Source organism: Aethalodelphis obliquidens, unplaced genomic scaffold, assembly GCF_003676395.1.
Source record: "Aethalodelphis obliquidens isolate GAN/ISIS:26980383/991018 unplaced genomic scaffold, ASM367639v1 scaffold12, whole genome shotgun sequence".
Lineage (NCBI taxonomy): Eukaryota > Metazoa > Chordata > Mammalia > Artiodactyla > Delphinidae > Aethalodelphis > Aethalodelphis obliquidens.
Genome location: NW_020837956.1, coordinates 4,115,563 through 4,129,834, shown reverse-complemented (window position 1 = coordinate 4,129,834; position 14,272 = coordinate 4,115,563). Strand labels below are relative to the sequence as shown.

The following is a 14,272-nucleotide window of genomic DNA, read 5'->3' as shown; positions in this document are numbered from 1 at the left end:
AATACCATCCGAGGCTAGGATTTTATTATGGATGGTGGTACCGAGGGAAAATTTCTAGTTGGACTTCTTGACATCAACCGTCAGCCTCAGATATTAAAATTATTGTTCATATAGCTTAGATTCTCTAACTGACCTTTTAAGATCTGTCATCCTTGAACATACCTGAACTGTTTTGTATTCTCAGCCAGTACCACTTCCTCCTTAGGTTTTATTCCCTGCTTCTTGAAATAAGACTACCTTTCATTTTTACCCAAGCTAATTTCTTTTGCTGAATTGACCAATTTGACCATCTTGACAAGTTGTTTTAATTTTAATTAAGCATTAAAATTCGGTTACTTTTTTTTATTTTGTAAGGCAAACAATGAATCTAGAAGCTTAGAACTTTGAAGAGACAGCCCTAGTACTGCATTTATTTTCAAGTAGTAAGTTAGTAGTGGGTATAACATAATAAAGCAAAAAGGCAAAATTTGAAGTTAGGGCTGCTGCCTGTTTTAGTTCAGTTACTTCTGGCAGAACACTGGGCTATGGAGCTAAGTTGGGGGCAGATTTGGGGCATCTGAGTTGATGCATTGATCATTTAGGCAAACCTTCATTGAGCACTTACTGTATTCCAAGTGCCACATCGGGTGCTGGGGCTAAAGAGAAGTAAGATTGATCCCTGTTTCCAAATAGCTCACATCTAGTCTAATCCTTCAGGGGAATTGAATTACATCCTAGGGCCCTCCACGCTATGGACTGCGGAGGAAGCATTTTTATTCAGGGTGGACCTACAGCAGTGTTTCTCAAAACTGGCCGTCAGAATAGCCTGAGAGCTTTTAAATAACCTTGATGTTTAAGCTCTACTCTATGCCAATTGAATCAGAACCTCTGGGGGAGGGCCCCAGGCACCCATATGTTTTGAGAGCTCCCCAGGTGAACCTAATGTATGACCCAGGTTGAGGGAAACTGCTCTGCAGGTCTCGTGTTGTTTTGGGGCCGGAAGAGCTAGCCCCAGACTACAGTGGACCTAAGGGGCAGCATGCCACCTTTTCTGTGCCCTGCAGTTTTCTGGCTTAACATCTGTCAACTGATTGTATCTTGAGCTACAGACAGGGCCCAGCAGGTGAGAGACACAGCTGGCAGCTGAGGAGCCCTAGGCCCCTGTGCTGAAGGGAAGCCCCCATCCAGTAGCCTTTCCTGACACTCCCTGCTTTTCTCCATTCATTCATGCCAAATTCCCCTCCACCGTGTCCTCCTGACTCACAGTAGTTGGTGGTTACCTTCTAGTCCCAAGAACAGCCAGGAGAGCCCAGGCCCAGGGCGGGGAGAGGCAGTGATACGATAGCGTGGTCACAGGCGTGGCCTCTAACGGTACCTCTTGGTCAACTCCAGCATGATGGGAATATCTTCCAGGATATCATCCACAGCGGTAATGCTTCCTGCCTTCTTGATAACGTTGCTGGAGGAGCAAGTTCAAACCATTCTCAGATTATCTTCCCCCCAGGGAAACAGATTTTGAGGTTTTGAGTGTGTGGTTACAAGGGATCTGTTCTCAAAGTTATTTGTGCTACCTTTTAGGTGAGAGACGTTATAAAAATCAGAATATCGTTGCCTTTTATTTTGCTGAACACAAAGGGAAAGGGGGAGGTAGGCTGGAACGCGAACTGTAACCTCCTTGGTCCACAGATGTCCTCTGAGGTCTGGGTGATAACCTGACTTCTGTTCTCCTTTGGTCCTAGGGATGGTCACTGGGCCCAGAACAAAAGGTCAGGTGCACCTTTTGCCTGGATTTGCAGCAATGCTTATGCCTCTGAGAGAGGAGCACAGAGGACTCAGCCTGCTGGCTTGTCCAGCTGGGGTCAGAGGACCAGGGGGACAGGGTCGCAATGAGCCCACTCCAGCTGCTCTACCTCGGAGCAGGCACTCCAGCTAGACCCTCCGGGGCAACCACGCCTTTTTTTTTTTTTAACTGAGAACCTGTACCAATCATTCTTTTCTAATTTTGGAAGGAGAACAACATACAAAGCTTCTTGTGAAAATGTTCCTATTCAGAACGGTGCATTTTCTCAGAATTAATGGTAGAGTTAATTGATTCAGTCAACAAGAATTTAGTAAGAGGGCTCACTCACTCACACGTCCATTCCACAAACACCCACTGAATTTCCTCTAGGTACAGGCTCCGTGCTGGGTGCTTGGGGGATACAGATGCAAACATGATCCCTGCTGTCTGGAAACATAAGTCTAGTAGGCGAGGCAGACGCGGAAGCAGCTATCCAAATGAGCTGTGGAAATCTGCTCTCTTCTCTTCTGGAACAGGTACAGACGTTATCTAATAGGGGTCCCAGAGGAAGGAGCCATCAACGGCAGGGGGCAGTAGGGAAGGCTCTGCTTCAGCTTGGCCTGTGAGAATCAGTGAATCCATCAAGGATAGAAACAGCAGAAACACAGGCGTGTCGGTGGGGGACCTTACCTGAGTTATGGGGCCGAGGGGATAGTTGGAGAAGAAACCAGCCTGCCAGGAGGGCCGTGAGCCAGGCTGTGGGGTGTGGAGTTTGTCAGCAGGGCCTCAGGAAAGTTTTCAGGCATGACTGTGACAGAATCCTACCTTGTTTTAGAAAGTCAGGCGTACGTTGCAGAGGCAAGATTCAGGAGTAGATTATAGTACAGGGAGGCTGGTAGGAGGGGAGAGAGGTTGACCAAGGTGGAGGGCAGTGGGAGCACTGAGACAGAGGTGAGCGGTGGGTGAGCGAATTCAGAAGAGGTGACCTCGAGACAGTGACAATGGTCTGTGGGCCTGGGGGAAAGGGAGGGGCTGGGAGGAGGTCCGGGTGGGCGATGGTGCCATTAGCTGAGATAGCCTCTCCTCACTCCTTTTAAAATCTGTTTCCCAGCCCTGGCTGCATGTTAAGAGTCCTTAAAATCATTAGAGCTTTAATATTTAAAATACCCATATTTAGGCCTCATCCCTACCAGTCAGACTCCCAGGGTGAGGCCCAGCTATTGGTGCTTGTAAGAGGCTCTCCCATGCAGCTGGCCTCGTACCTCTCCTGGGAGACCTGTCATGGCCTCCCAGGCATCACTCCTCCCTGCTGTGTATCCCTGTGTCTTCTAGAGCCCTGTTATTGCCCTCCCATCCGTATTTACCAGCAGTTGAGCTCACTGAGAACAATTCGAAGAGTGTGCATTCCCAGAGAGGCTGGCTGGACTTGGTCTTGGCCTTTGGGAATATTTGTGGAAGACTGTCATAGCACCAGGCTCACACAGAATGTGAGCATTCCAGACGATTACGTGGTGAGAATTCACTGACCAGATTCTTTGGGATAAAGCTGCTTTGTTCAAATCAGGTCTGTGCACCAAGAGGAGGCCCGGGAAAAGGCAGTGAGGCTGTGTCTGGTGGAGTCTGGGGGAGGGGGCAGGGGGCAGCTCTGAGCCAGGCTGGGGCCCAGACACTTCTGGGATCACATGGCCCTGTCGCCGAGGCTTCTCCACGATAGGGGTTGGGGGAGGATAATGCGAAGAGTAAGAGGCTGCCTGGCATTTTGCTTCTTGAGAAGAAGCATAGAAAGAGTAAGGTTGGGGCAGAGAGGAAATCTTTATCCCAAGGCAGTGCTTCTCAAACTTTTGTGTGCATATGAATCACCTTGTTAAAATGTGGACTCTGAATCAGCAGGTGGGGCTCCCCAATACTGTGCCACCCACACGTGCTCCAGTGATGCCAGTGCAGCTGGCCATGGACCTCACGTAGAGGAGCAAGGACTTAGAGTATCTCGATGTTTCTATATGATTTTAAAATCACTTGGGCATTTAGAGAACAGAGGATTTTAAAAGAGGGTCTTTAAAACGTTACCCTTTCAAGCTAGTTTCTGAAAAACCTGTTAGAAAAAAAAATTTTTTTAGAAAGGAAACTAAAAAAATGTATGAAGTATATGTACTAATTAAAAAAAAATTTTATGCCCCTTTCCTGGGGATTTTTGAGATCGGAATTGAATTTTCCTATTGGTGAAATAACTTACATGTGATATCAGGGGAGATGGGAAGGGATGCTGGCTCCTTAAATGTCTCTTCTACCAGCACATCGATGCTTAATATTCCTTTAACAGTGGGTGAGCCTTTCGTTTTACAACAAAGGTTGGCCCCAGATAGTTCATTCAGGCTAAGGTGTGAATGACAACAGAGGACAGTTTCTTGTGCACAGATTTTGCTGGGGGTGGGAAAGAGGGGGAGGAGGGGGGAGAAGGAAGAAGAGAAGGTGGTGGAAAAGGAGGGGGAGGGAGAGAGAGGAAAAGGGAGGAAGGAAAGGGAGAAGAGAATGAGGACATTTGAAAACACCGATTAGTCATAGAGGGTACATATGGTAGCGTAGAATTAGAGAAGTGGGCATGGTGGAGGGTCAGTTAACAAATGTATCTATCTCCACTTTCCCAGTTTTAACCAATTTTTAAATATGACTCGCCTTTACTTTTTTCTTTGCTTTCTCTTCAGCACATTGGTTGTTCTCTCCTCCTCCACTACTTGTGTCATCCTTCTACCATTCATTCCCTCCAGCTGTCACCAATTCAGTTTCACGTGTGAAATATTTTGGTTCAAGAGGGACCCGGTATCTACTAGACCTAAATAGATTTCGTGATTTGCATTCCTGGTCCTTAGAAAGTGATGAGGGACTAATTACCGAAGCCCGAGAGTGCCCCCTGGTGGTCAGTACTGAGATAAAGAACATGATTTTCCTCTATCTTTTGTTCATTCACTTGTAAATTCCACAAATATCCTTTGAGCCCCTAATGTGCCAGGCTTGTGCTAAGGACGGACGTGATACTGCTCTTAATGGATATCAAAGTCCAAAGGGAGTGTGAGTTATTAAACATTGTAGAGTATTTAGAGTTTTAAAAGCCAGGAAAAATATGCCAGAAAACTTGAAAGGAAAAACGTTCTCCTTTTACCAGTTTTTTAGAAAAGGGGGTAGAAAGGTTTTGTTTCTAAACCTATTTTTGGAGTACTAGGTCTTCAGCTTGGGTGATTTTCATTGCAAAAGTTCCAAAAGAGTTTCTCTTTAAAATGTGAATATCAGTATTCACATCTAATATCAATTAGATCATCTCCAATATCATTTTCAGCTCTACAAGGGTAGAATTCATGGTGCTTTCATTAGCAAAATTATGGTAATTAAATAACAATACTGAATTTGTAATAGAATAGCACTGTGCACTTCTATCTATACCACTATAGTATACCACGTCCCTAGAGCTCTTATGTGTGCCAACTAGCTTGTTTAATCCTCACAGCAGTCCCATAAGGTTTGTGTTGTTATCATCATCATCACCCCCATTTTCAGATGGGGAAACTGAGGCTCAGAGAGATCAAATAACTTGCCAAGGGTCAGCCACCTTTTAAGTAGCAGAGCTGGGATCTGACCCTGGGCCATCTGAGTCCAGTGTTCATATGCTTAACCACTATGCCATAAAGGACTGAAGACTGCCTGAATTAAGTTTAAATAAACTTATGTATCCTGCAGACAGAAGGCCAGAAAGGCTAATGGATTGTGGACTCTCCCCTGGCTTTGTGTGTGTGTGAATAAAGTTATCACTTGCCTGCAGTGATCTGGGTAGCTTAGAGCACCTCTGAGGCCGCTGTTGTCCTCCCCTACAAGTGAGAGGAAATGCTAATGAGCATCTGTTGGTTAATTGATGGATGAGTTCTCAAGGCCTTTTACAGCCTTAGAATTCTATTAGTCTCTCTACAAGAAACAGGTTGTGAGGAATGAAAGGCAATTTATCTTTTAAGAATTAAGTGAAATCCTTTAAACTCTTGTTTTTGTGCCTAACGCTATATTCTGATGGAAATGTTCTTTCTTGAGTCGTGTCAGTGGTATAGTAATTTAATCTGGCTTTTGAAATTATTGTCATCTCATACATTTAATTTAAGTAAAGATAGCTGCATGGGATGTGTAGATGCTGTGGACTAAAGCAACAGAGTCATGGAACATTTATAGAGTTACTATAGTGATTACGTTGAAAATATTTTTTACTCCATTGTAACACACGCACACGTAAACACACACACACAGTACCTGACCCCTCTTAAAGCTTTTGTGTGTATCTGATATCCCTAGGTCTGGCACAGGGCCTGGCTTGGCATAGAGTAGATGCTCAATATATGGCAAAGTGAAGTGAAAAGAGATATTGCATTGAAACACTGAAAGTCAGTATGCCCGTATTTACACGGTACATTTGTTCCAGTCAAAGCTTTAAGGAGGGTGAGTGGGAATTAGTGTACTAAAAAATAATCCATTCTACTAAAAAAAGAATTCTTGGCCTAGAATATTTTCTGAAATGTAAAAAAATTCATTAAGTTTAACTTTTTAAAAAATCATAATTCTTTATAATGTGACCTAATTTAGGCTGAAATTTACCTTTGCATTATCTATCAATAAATAGAGTGGTAAGAAAATGAATAAAGTAAGAATTACTGTAAGATCTTATTCAGTCTACTTAAGAGAAAGTTTTCTCTCTTCACAGATCTTATGCACATTATAGCCAAATAATGATGCTTAATATAAATGTTACTCACCTTTTAATTTAAAAAACTTAGCATACTTTTATTATTCTGAATTAGAATCACCCAATATAAGGCACTCACATATGAACTTGATATAATTCTAAATTTTTCGGATCGCTGTATTGTTGGTCATTGTTTTATTTGAATAATTAAATGAAATATTAAACTTTCTTTTTTAAAAAAGAAACAGCATACTTCTCATTGAAAACATTTTGGGAGTTAACATATATAACTATATAATGATAAAGTTGTACTTACTTCAAAGCTAGTACTTAAAAAATGCAGGTAGACTTCCCTCCAGTTAGTGCAAAATTGTGAATTTTGATGGTATGTCGTTTAGTGGAATTCACACAACCATAGTGCTAATGGAAATGCTTATTAAAGAGAGGGATACATGCCTCTTATGCTCAAGAGAAATGTTCAATGGCCGTTGAAATACTTTGACTGACCATTTGATTTTTTTCTTCAAGGTCCTGATCATCCCCATTGTTTGTTATACAAACTAGAACTTGGATCAGACCAAGAAATTCCCTCTGATTGGTATCCATTTGCTACTGTTCAGTTTGGGATTCTTGACACCTGTGCCTCAAGGACAGAGGTCAGGTCTCTGGGGGTGGAGAGTGACGTCCAGCCACAGAAACATGTTCATCAGCGAGCCTGCTACAACATCCAGGTACATCCCGAAGCCCTTGAGTTCAAGTTGGGGCTTCCGAAGTTTGACCTGATTTGGCTTTAGGTATTTGCTTTGCCCTGTTAAGTGACTGTGTGTGTGTATGTGTGTATTTGACCTAGAAAAGAGTGATGGTCACCGGTGAGCCTAGTTCTTCCCCTCAGTTCTAGAGAATATTGGAAGCCTGAGGACACAGTGCTGTGTACTTAGCTCTCAATGAAAAATAGGGCATTAAAAGTAAGTTCACATTTCAGAAGCATATTTATAATATAGATTTTGTTAGAACAGCATTTCCCAAGGTGTGTTCTATGGAACATATGTCCCATATAATGATCCAGGAAAAAAATAAGTTGGGGAACATCGTACACTAAATTAATGTTGAACAAAGGCTCTGAGAAGTTCTGCAATAAGGAAACTTGTTAAACTTAACTCAGTTTCTCCCAACTCATCAATTATGGAATCTTGTCTCCTGTAAAACACCTATCAGTATCTTCTGGAATAGTATTCTGTGGAGCACTGTTTGGGAAATACTGAGTTACTCTATCACCACAATTTTACATGTTCACCATCAGCTCATCTGCATTCTTGCGCCAGATGAATTAAAGAGTGACATACACTTGCACAAGTTTGTTCCTAAACTTGCTTTTCCTTCTCATCTTCAGACTTAGATATAGAGATAACCTCTGCCACACATTTCCAATAGTGTCTTTTTTTTAATTAATTAATTTATTTTTGGCTGTGTTGGGTCTTCGTTGCAGTGCGCTGGCTTTCTCGAGTTGCGTTGAGCAGGGGCTACTCTTCGTTGCAGTGCGCAGGCTTCTCACTGTGGTGGCTTCTCTTGTTGCGGAGCACGGCCTCTAGGCCCGCGGGCTCAGTAGTTATGGCTCGCGGGCTCTAGAGCGCAGGCTCAGTAGTTGTGGCGCACGGGCTTAGTTGCTCCGTGGCATATGGGATCTTCCCGGACCAGGGCTCAAACCCATGTCCCCTGCATGGGCAGGCGGATTCTTAACTACTGCGTCGCAAGGGAAGTCCCCCATAGTATCTTGAAATGGTGTGATTATATAAGACATCATTAGCACCAACTGGTGGTTCTATAATATAGTAACCAAGTCTGGATTTTTCTTTATTTTGGACTATCTGTTCAGAAGCCTGTATGTTTGGGTCTGGTGATTTTTATTCTATTGGTAAAATGAATGATGAATGGGCGCTGTTCTGTGCAGCCCCTTCAGGACTGAAGGACTTACTCCCTCGGCAGCTGGGAATTGCCCTGGATGAAGAAGGATGCCATGCTCCAGGTCATGCCCCCTTCCTGGGGCAGCCTGTGTCCAGTAACTGGTGGATTAGGGGTCTAAAGACCCTTTTACCTCAAGTTGGAATAACCCTGCAGGGCCTTCGTAGCTTCAGCCCTCCCTGGGGATCGGCTGAAGCCTTTACTGGGACTGCTTTGCGGCCCGACTTCTCCCTCTTCCTGTTCTGCTCCCTTCCCTCCCCTCCTTGTCAGGTGTCCTCCCCGGCAGCCCTCCCCAGTAAACTTTCTGCACATCAGTCTCCATCTCACCATCTGCTTCTTGGGGAACCTGACCTGTAACACTAGGCATCTAAGTATTGTGTGTGACTGAAATGTGTGTCAGGTGCTCATGGAGATGTCATTTATACTGTTTGCTGTTCCTGGGAGGTACCAGTTTCACATAGTTGTAGAGGACCGCTCACAATTATATACCAAAGTCTCTTTAGCTTTAATAGCATTGGTGGCAGTCAGTTTCAAAATGTTATCTTCCATTTAATAAGTATTTATTGAGCAGTTTCAAAGCGCCAGCTGCTGCCGTAGATGCTGGGAACACAAAGGTGAACAAAAGACCACCCCCTGTTCTCATAAAGCCTACCTTCTAGTGGTGGAACAAAAAGTAATTAGTAAACAAGCAAATAACGTAATTTTAGGTAGTGACAAATTCTAAGAAGAGAGTAAAAGAGGGTCACAGGATAGAGAGGGATGGAGGGCTTCCTTATCTAGAGTGGTCCTGGAGGGCCTCTGTGAGGAGGTGCCGTTTGAGGTGAGATGAAAAAGAAGAGGGGCAGGCAGATGGTTTGGCCCAGCTGTTTACTGTTGTAAACTAGTTTTAGTTAGGGAGATGATTTTGGGTGTGCTCTAAATCTCAGGTGGGCCAGAGGCTGGATATATGATACTCGGGGGCATCTTTGATCGCATGTCTAGCCAGATTTGTAAATGTCTTATCAGTATATGTAGTCGTATACATTTTATAAAACCTGTGTCTGACTTGGAAGAAAGTTTGTCCTCTTCCAGATCTGACCCTAGAAGGGAAGGATTTGGGAGACTCTGTGGTCCCAAAAGAGAGCAATGTGCTTCACTTGGGAACGGGCACGACAGGGTAGAGGGGCTGTGTTTGTGTCCAAAGGATGAGGTGGCTAGAGTCCTTGCCTCATTTACAAACGAGGACTGGAGACATGTTGTGCTGTGTTGCATTTGTTAATGCTGCCCCTGTTTTGCTTTTGCATGACAGGTTGAAATAGAAAAGAAGTGGATTAAAATCGATGGAGAAGACCCAGATAAAGCTGGTGACTGCATAACTCAGTAGGAGTAGCAAGAGTCAGTGATGACGACCCACTTTCCAAATACGTAATTCACAGAAACCACACAAAGTTCTGCTACTGTAGAGTGGAAATGACAGGTCCAGTGGTTACGTTTAGAGAAGTTTAGACCTGCAGCCGAACCGTCTGTACTTTATGCTTTTGATATGTTTGTGCCCTGGGGGTGTGATCTAAAATGTGTCTATAATTTTCATGATGTTTTTGTTTCCTAGTGAAACTCAGAGGCGCTATTATTGTGACCTGACAGCCACTTGGCCGAAGCATTTTTGATTTTTGATTAGTTGGTGGCTGATTGTTTTGCCCTCTGGGTTACCTAGGGCCATAGTTATTATCCTCCAGCCCCTACCTCTTCTTATTGCACTAGCACTAGTACTAGAGGACAAGGCAATCAAAGGAGACGTAAACCGAAGTACTTAATTTTCCCTCTTGCTCTTGTCTGAAACGTGGTTAGTTGTAGGATGATGTTGAAACCACAGGCTAACGTGGAGATGTGGGACTATCTCTGACTCTGAATTATTTATCTTCCTGTCCTATTACCACACTGGTGAGTAACCATCAGCTGTATTTGGTACCTGTCTTTCACCCACGGTATCATTATTTTCAAAATACATTTGTATTCTGATGTGTGCTGCAAAGAAGCTAGTTCTGTTGATATACATATTTCAGTACAAATCACTAAGACATATTGCCCTTTGCCTGGAGAGATTCCTTTCAAAATGGAATCCCAGTATTGGACACTAGTTAAAATATTTATGTATGTTAAAAATGAATTTTTAAAGTTCATGAATATTGTTTCCCAGAAGTGCAGACTCTAAGAATGTATTTTGATAAAGTATTTTTTTTTGTAATTAACACAAGCTTCTCTTGAGTAGAAGTCGAAATCATATTATGATTATTTTATGTTAGCTCTGCTATCATGCTATTTATGCTAATTCTGCTTAATTTAGAGTAATTTTCTTTAAAAGATGAGCGAAGTGAAAGACACTAGATTATTTTATCTACATTCCTAAGAAGTGCTATTTCTATTCAAAGCCAGGTAAATGTTTGTTTTTTAATGAAAAGCCAATGGCATTAGCAGTTATAATTCTGTTCATAATTTCCTTTCAGTGTTTATAGTGAAAGGTCAGACTTTTAAATTTAGGAAATCTATATTCTAGTTATTTTTTTAGTCAGAAAAACACGTGGAAAAAACATGTGGTATTAATGTACCTTCAATTTATGTTGATCCTTAAATATGATTAGTGGGTATTTTTCTTTATTTACTAGATTTGTTTTGAGTCAAAACTGATATAATAGCGTTCTTCCAAACATTATTAGTTGGCCCACAGAGTTTGTCTCATACATTTTATTTAATGTTACATTACATTCATTTTAATTTGTTAAAAAATGCAGATTTTATAAAACAAACATTTATGATCTGTATCAATCAGCAGATGTAATGCTTTTCATTATTTTACTGTAAAGGCAAAGAATGCAAAAGTTGACTGTTACAATGAATTGGTATTGCTCTTTTTAACTTCAGCTGATGTATTGCTCATAATATCATATGCTTGAGACTCACTGTTGATGTATAGGAGGGCAAATCTATGTGCGCGTCATTTAAAAAAAATTCCACCATCCGGCCTCATCATCTGGTGTGGCACATTCTGGAGTGACTTCAATCTGCTCAGAACAAATATGGAGGCGGGCCGAACCTGATGCTGCTCCACGATACCAGGGACGGTAGCTGGGTTAATTACTGCTGGTCCTTGCAGATCTGTTTTATGGCGTCCTGCCCGTAAAGAACTCAGAGTCTGATTCAGATGAACTTGATGAATATTTACACCTCAAAGTAATTTCAGCACAGGGTTCAATTAATCACTCCTTAGGCTTCACAGGTTGCCAGTATGTGTGGGTACCTCACTGCTGGGGTCATTTATTCACCAGCCCTTCAGCCTTCAGGAACGTCTCAAGATTCAGTGCTGGAAATGTAACAAAAGGCTGACTGAAGCCCAAGTGAGTTTCTGCAGCAATGCAGAGGTTGATGGCAGGAACAGCGGGGTGCTGCAGCATAATTGTTCATTTGCACATCTATTAGGATCCTTAAATATTCATTACTTAACGTTAAATTAACATTCTGTGTCAGGTGGAGAGGCTTTTTAATACAATTCTTCTGACCTCAGAAATGGCAGAAGGTCAAATGTGATCCTTAAGTGAAAACTCAGGTAGGGTCCACTTAGACTTACCAATTAACAAGTAGAATCTCCTTTGCCGGAAAGTAAATGATGATCTTCAAAACAACAACAATAAAAACTCCTGCTTTTAAGGTAGGGAATGGAGGAAGGAAGTGAATGGAGGAGGAACTACTCCTTTCTAGCATTTTAATTTAGGTAATTTAGATCAATGCTTTATGAGTTTGACCCCCTTGGGGTCATTTGTTTAATTGACACAATGGCAGACTTCCGAGGAGTGGACCAGTTTGGGATGAATTGTTCTGCTCTAATTGGTTTGGTCTGGTTGCCTTACCAGTCAAAGGATCGTATTAGCTGCGTAAATGCATTCATGGCTTGATGGTTACCTGATCAATTTACAGATCTGAATTTAAGGACATTTCCTTTTTTTATGGGGATAGAAATAGTTTATCCATTAAAAAAAGTATGGAAAAAAACCCTTCCTAGCATAAATAAAGGCTGGCATTTTTTGACCTGATTTATATATTAAACAGTTCTAGGGTTTTAGTTCCCTTCATTCTGGGTCTGTGCTTTCGATATAGCCCTTCTTCTCTTATAAATTATGTCAGAAGGCCTTCCTTAATAATGACTAAGTATTATTATATCTTATTCAAAATATGATTTTATGTCATCAATACAGATATAAAACAGATTGAGCCTTAATAATCATGTAACGAAGTATTTTGTAGATTGCATATAGATTTTTAAAAATTAAAGGTGTATTTCAAATGATTCTTGCTGTGCAATGGACTTATATCTTCTTTTGCAAGGTCTGGGGCAATTTTTTCTAAGGTATGAAATCAATTTCAATAAGCTTAACCAATTGACTCTGTCAGGCAAATGTATACCTGCTTCACTATTAAGGACTCAGCGTACATGGCGTCTTGGCACATCCTGGAAAAATAACACAATCAAACTACAGTTTGTGATGTTAAAGGATGATTTTTAAAAGAGGATATAATCATTACTCTCATAAATGATATGAGTAGATGCCCAAGATCTAACTTAACTCATTTACTAACACGGGAACTGGTAAGACGTTACAAGTGGTTCTAAGGAGAATTCAAAGAGCAGAGACATGTACAGGAAATAAGGAATTCTGAAAAGAATTTACAAATAGATGCAAAATGGATCTATCCATAGGCCAATATCAATAATCAATTTCCCCTAATTAATTTGCATTTGTTTGGACAAAGATCATGTATGTTATTATCAGTTTTCTAAAATTTACAGAGTTGTAAAATAACTCAAAGACAATGAAGGTGTTGATAACCTGGATAAATGAACTAGTTAGTCTCTCACAATTCTTCCCAACGGGACGAACTTTATCACCAGGAGAATTCTAAGGAACTTTCAAACTTTGGCAACTGGAAATGATGTGCATGTAAAGAAATTTTTTTAAGTTTAGAAAATTATTTTTTTGCAATTTTACAGAATCTATTTCAGATAAAGGGTGTGTGTTTTGGGGGGGCATTAAAGATATGAAGATAAATCAGCTCTAATAAAAACCAACCTAACAACCTCTCCACCCGCCCTTTGCATGAGGAAGCTGCCATGTGTTGGAATTCAATTCTTACCTAGCTATATTAAAGTTAAATTTCAAAACTGCATCAGGAAATGGAACTTCATAGAGGCCAGATCATTTGGAACTGTTTCAGCCACTACTGAAATTAACAGGGCTTGATTCTCATTGGGCAGGAACAACAAAAAGATTAAGTAACATAAACCAATCCTATTTATAACAAAAGTTCTCAAATTCCATCAATCATTTCTTTCCTGTTTTGTCTCAACTTCACCTAGACTCGCCCCCCCTCTTTGTGTAGACACAAGGTGATTTCACTACATTTTGCTGAGTCTCTTCCAGCCCCTCCCCATTCTCAGCAGCTACTCTACTCCCAGGACCTTTTGTGCTCTTACCCAGGGTCCTAACGGAGAAGGCTATTACATTGACAAGACGGCCAAGGTATTTAATTGAACCGTGTGAAATTGACAATATTTAACCATTCTTGATGGCAATTTCATGGCGCTCAACCTGATCGCCTGCATATTTCCCCAGTTTATACTGAAACAAAAGATTTTTGCTATAATTGTTAATAAGATCCTGCTTAGACCTGGCATCTAAATACGAATTTGTCAATTTTTAAAGCAAGACAGAATTGCTAGCCAGAAAGCAAATAGGTGAGTTACAAAAACTACCTTAGATAAAAGCTCCAGGTGATTTTATGCCTTAAAATCATGTCCTGTCTGTAAGGAG

General features: G+C 41.5%; 1 protein-coding gene across 2 annotated transcripts in view; it reads left to right on the top strand.

Annotated features, from left to right (window-relative positions):
- Positions 1–14,272, top strand: part of STON1 (stonin 1) — a 129,525-nt gene that overhangs the window by 40,476 nt on the left and 74,777 nt on the right. The window contains exons 3-4 of one of the 2 annotated variants that reach the window (XM_027113161.1): positions 7,002–7,204; positions 9,721–12,750. In XM_027113161.1, coding sequence (XP_026968962.1) covers positions 7,002–7,204; positions 9,721–9,795 — 278 coding nt within the window. In that variant the 3' untranslated portion in view covers positions 9,796–12,750. Of the gene's footprint in view, positions 1–7,001; positions 7,205–9,720; positions 12,751–14,272 lie in introns of those variants that run through there. The other variant, XM_027113162.1, reaches the window with a different exon arrangement.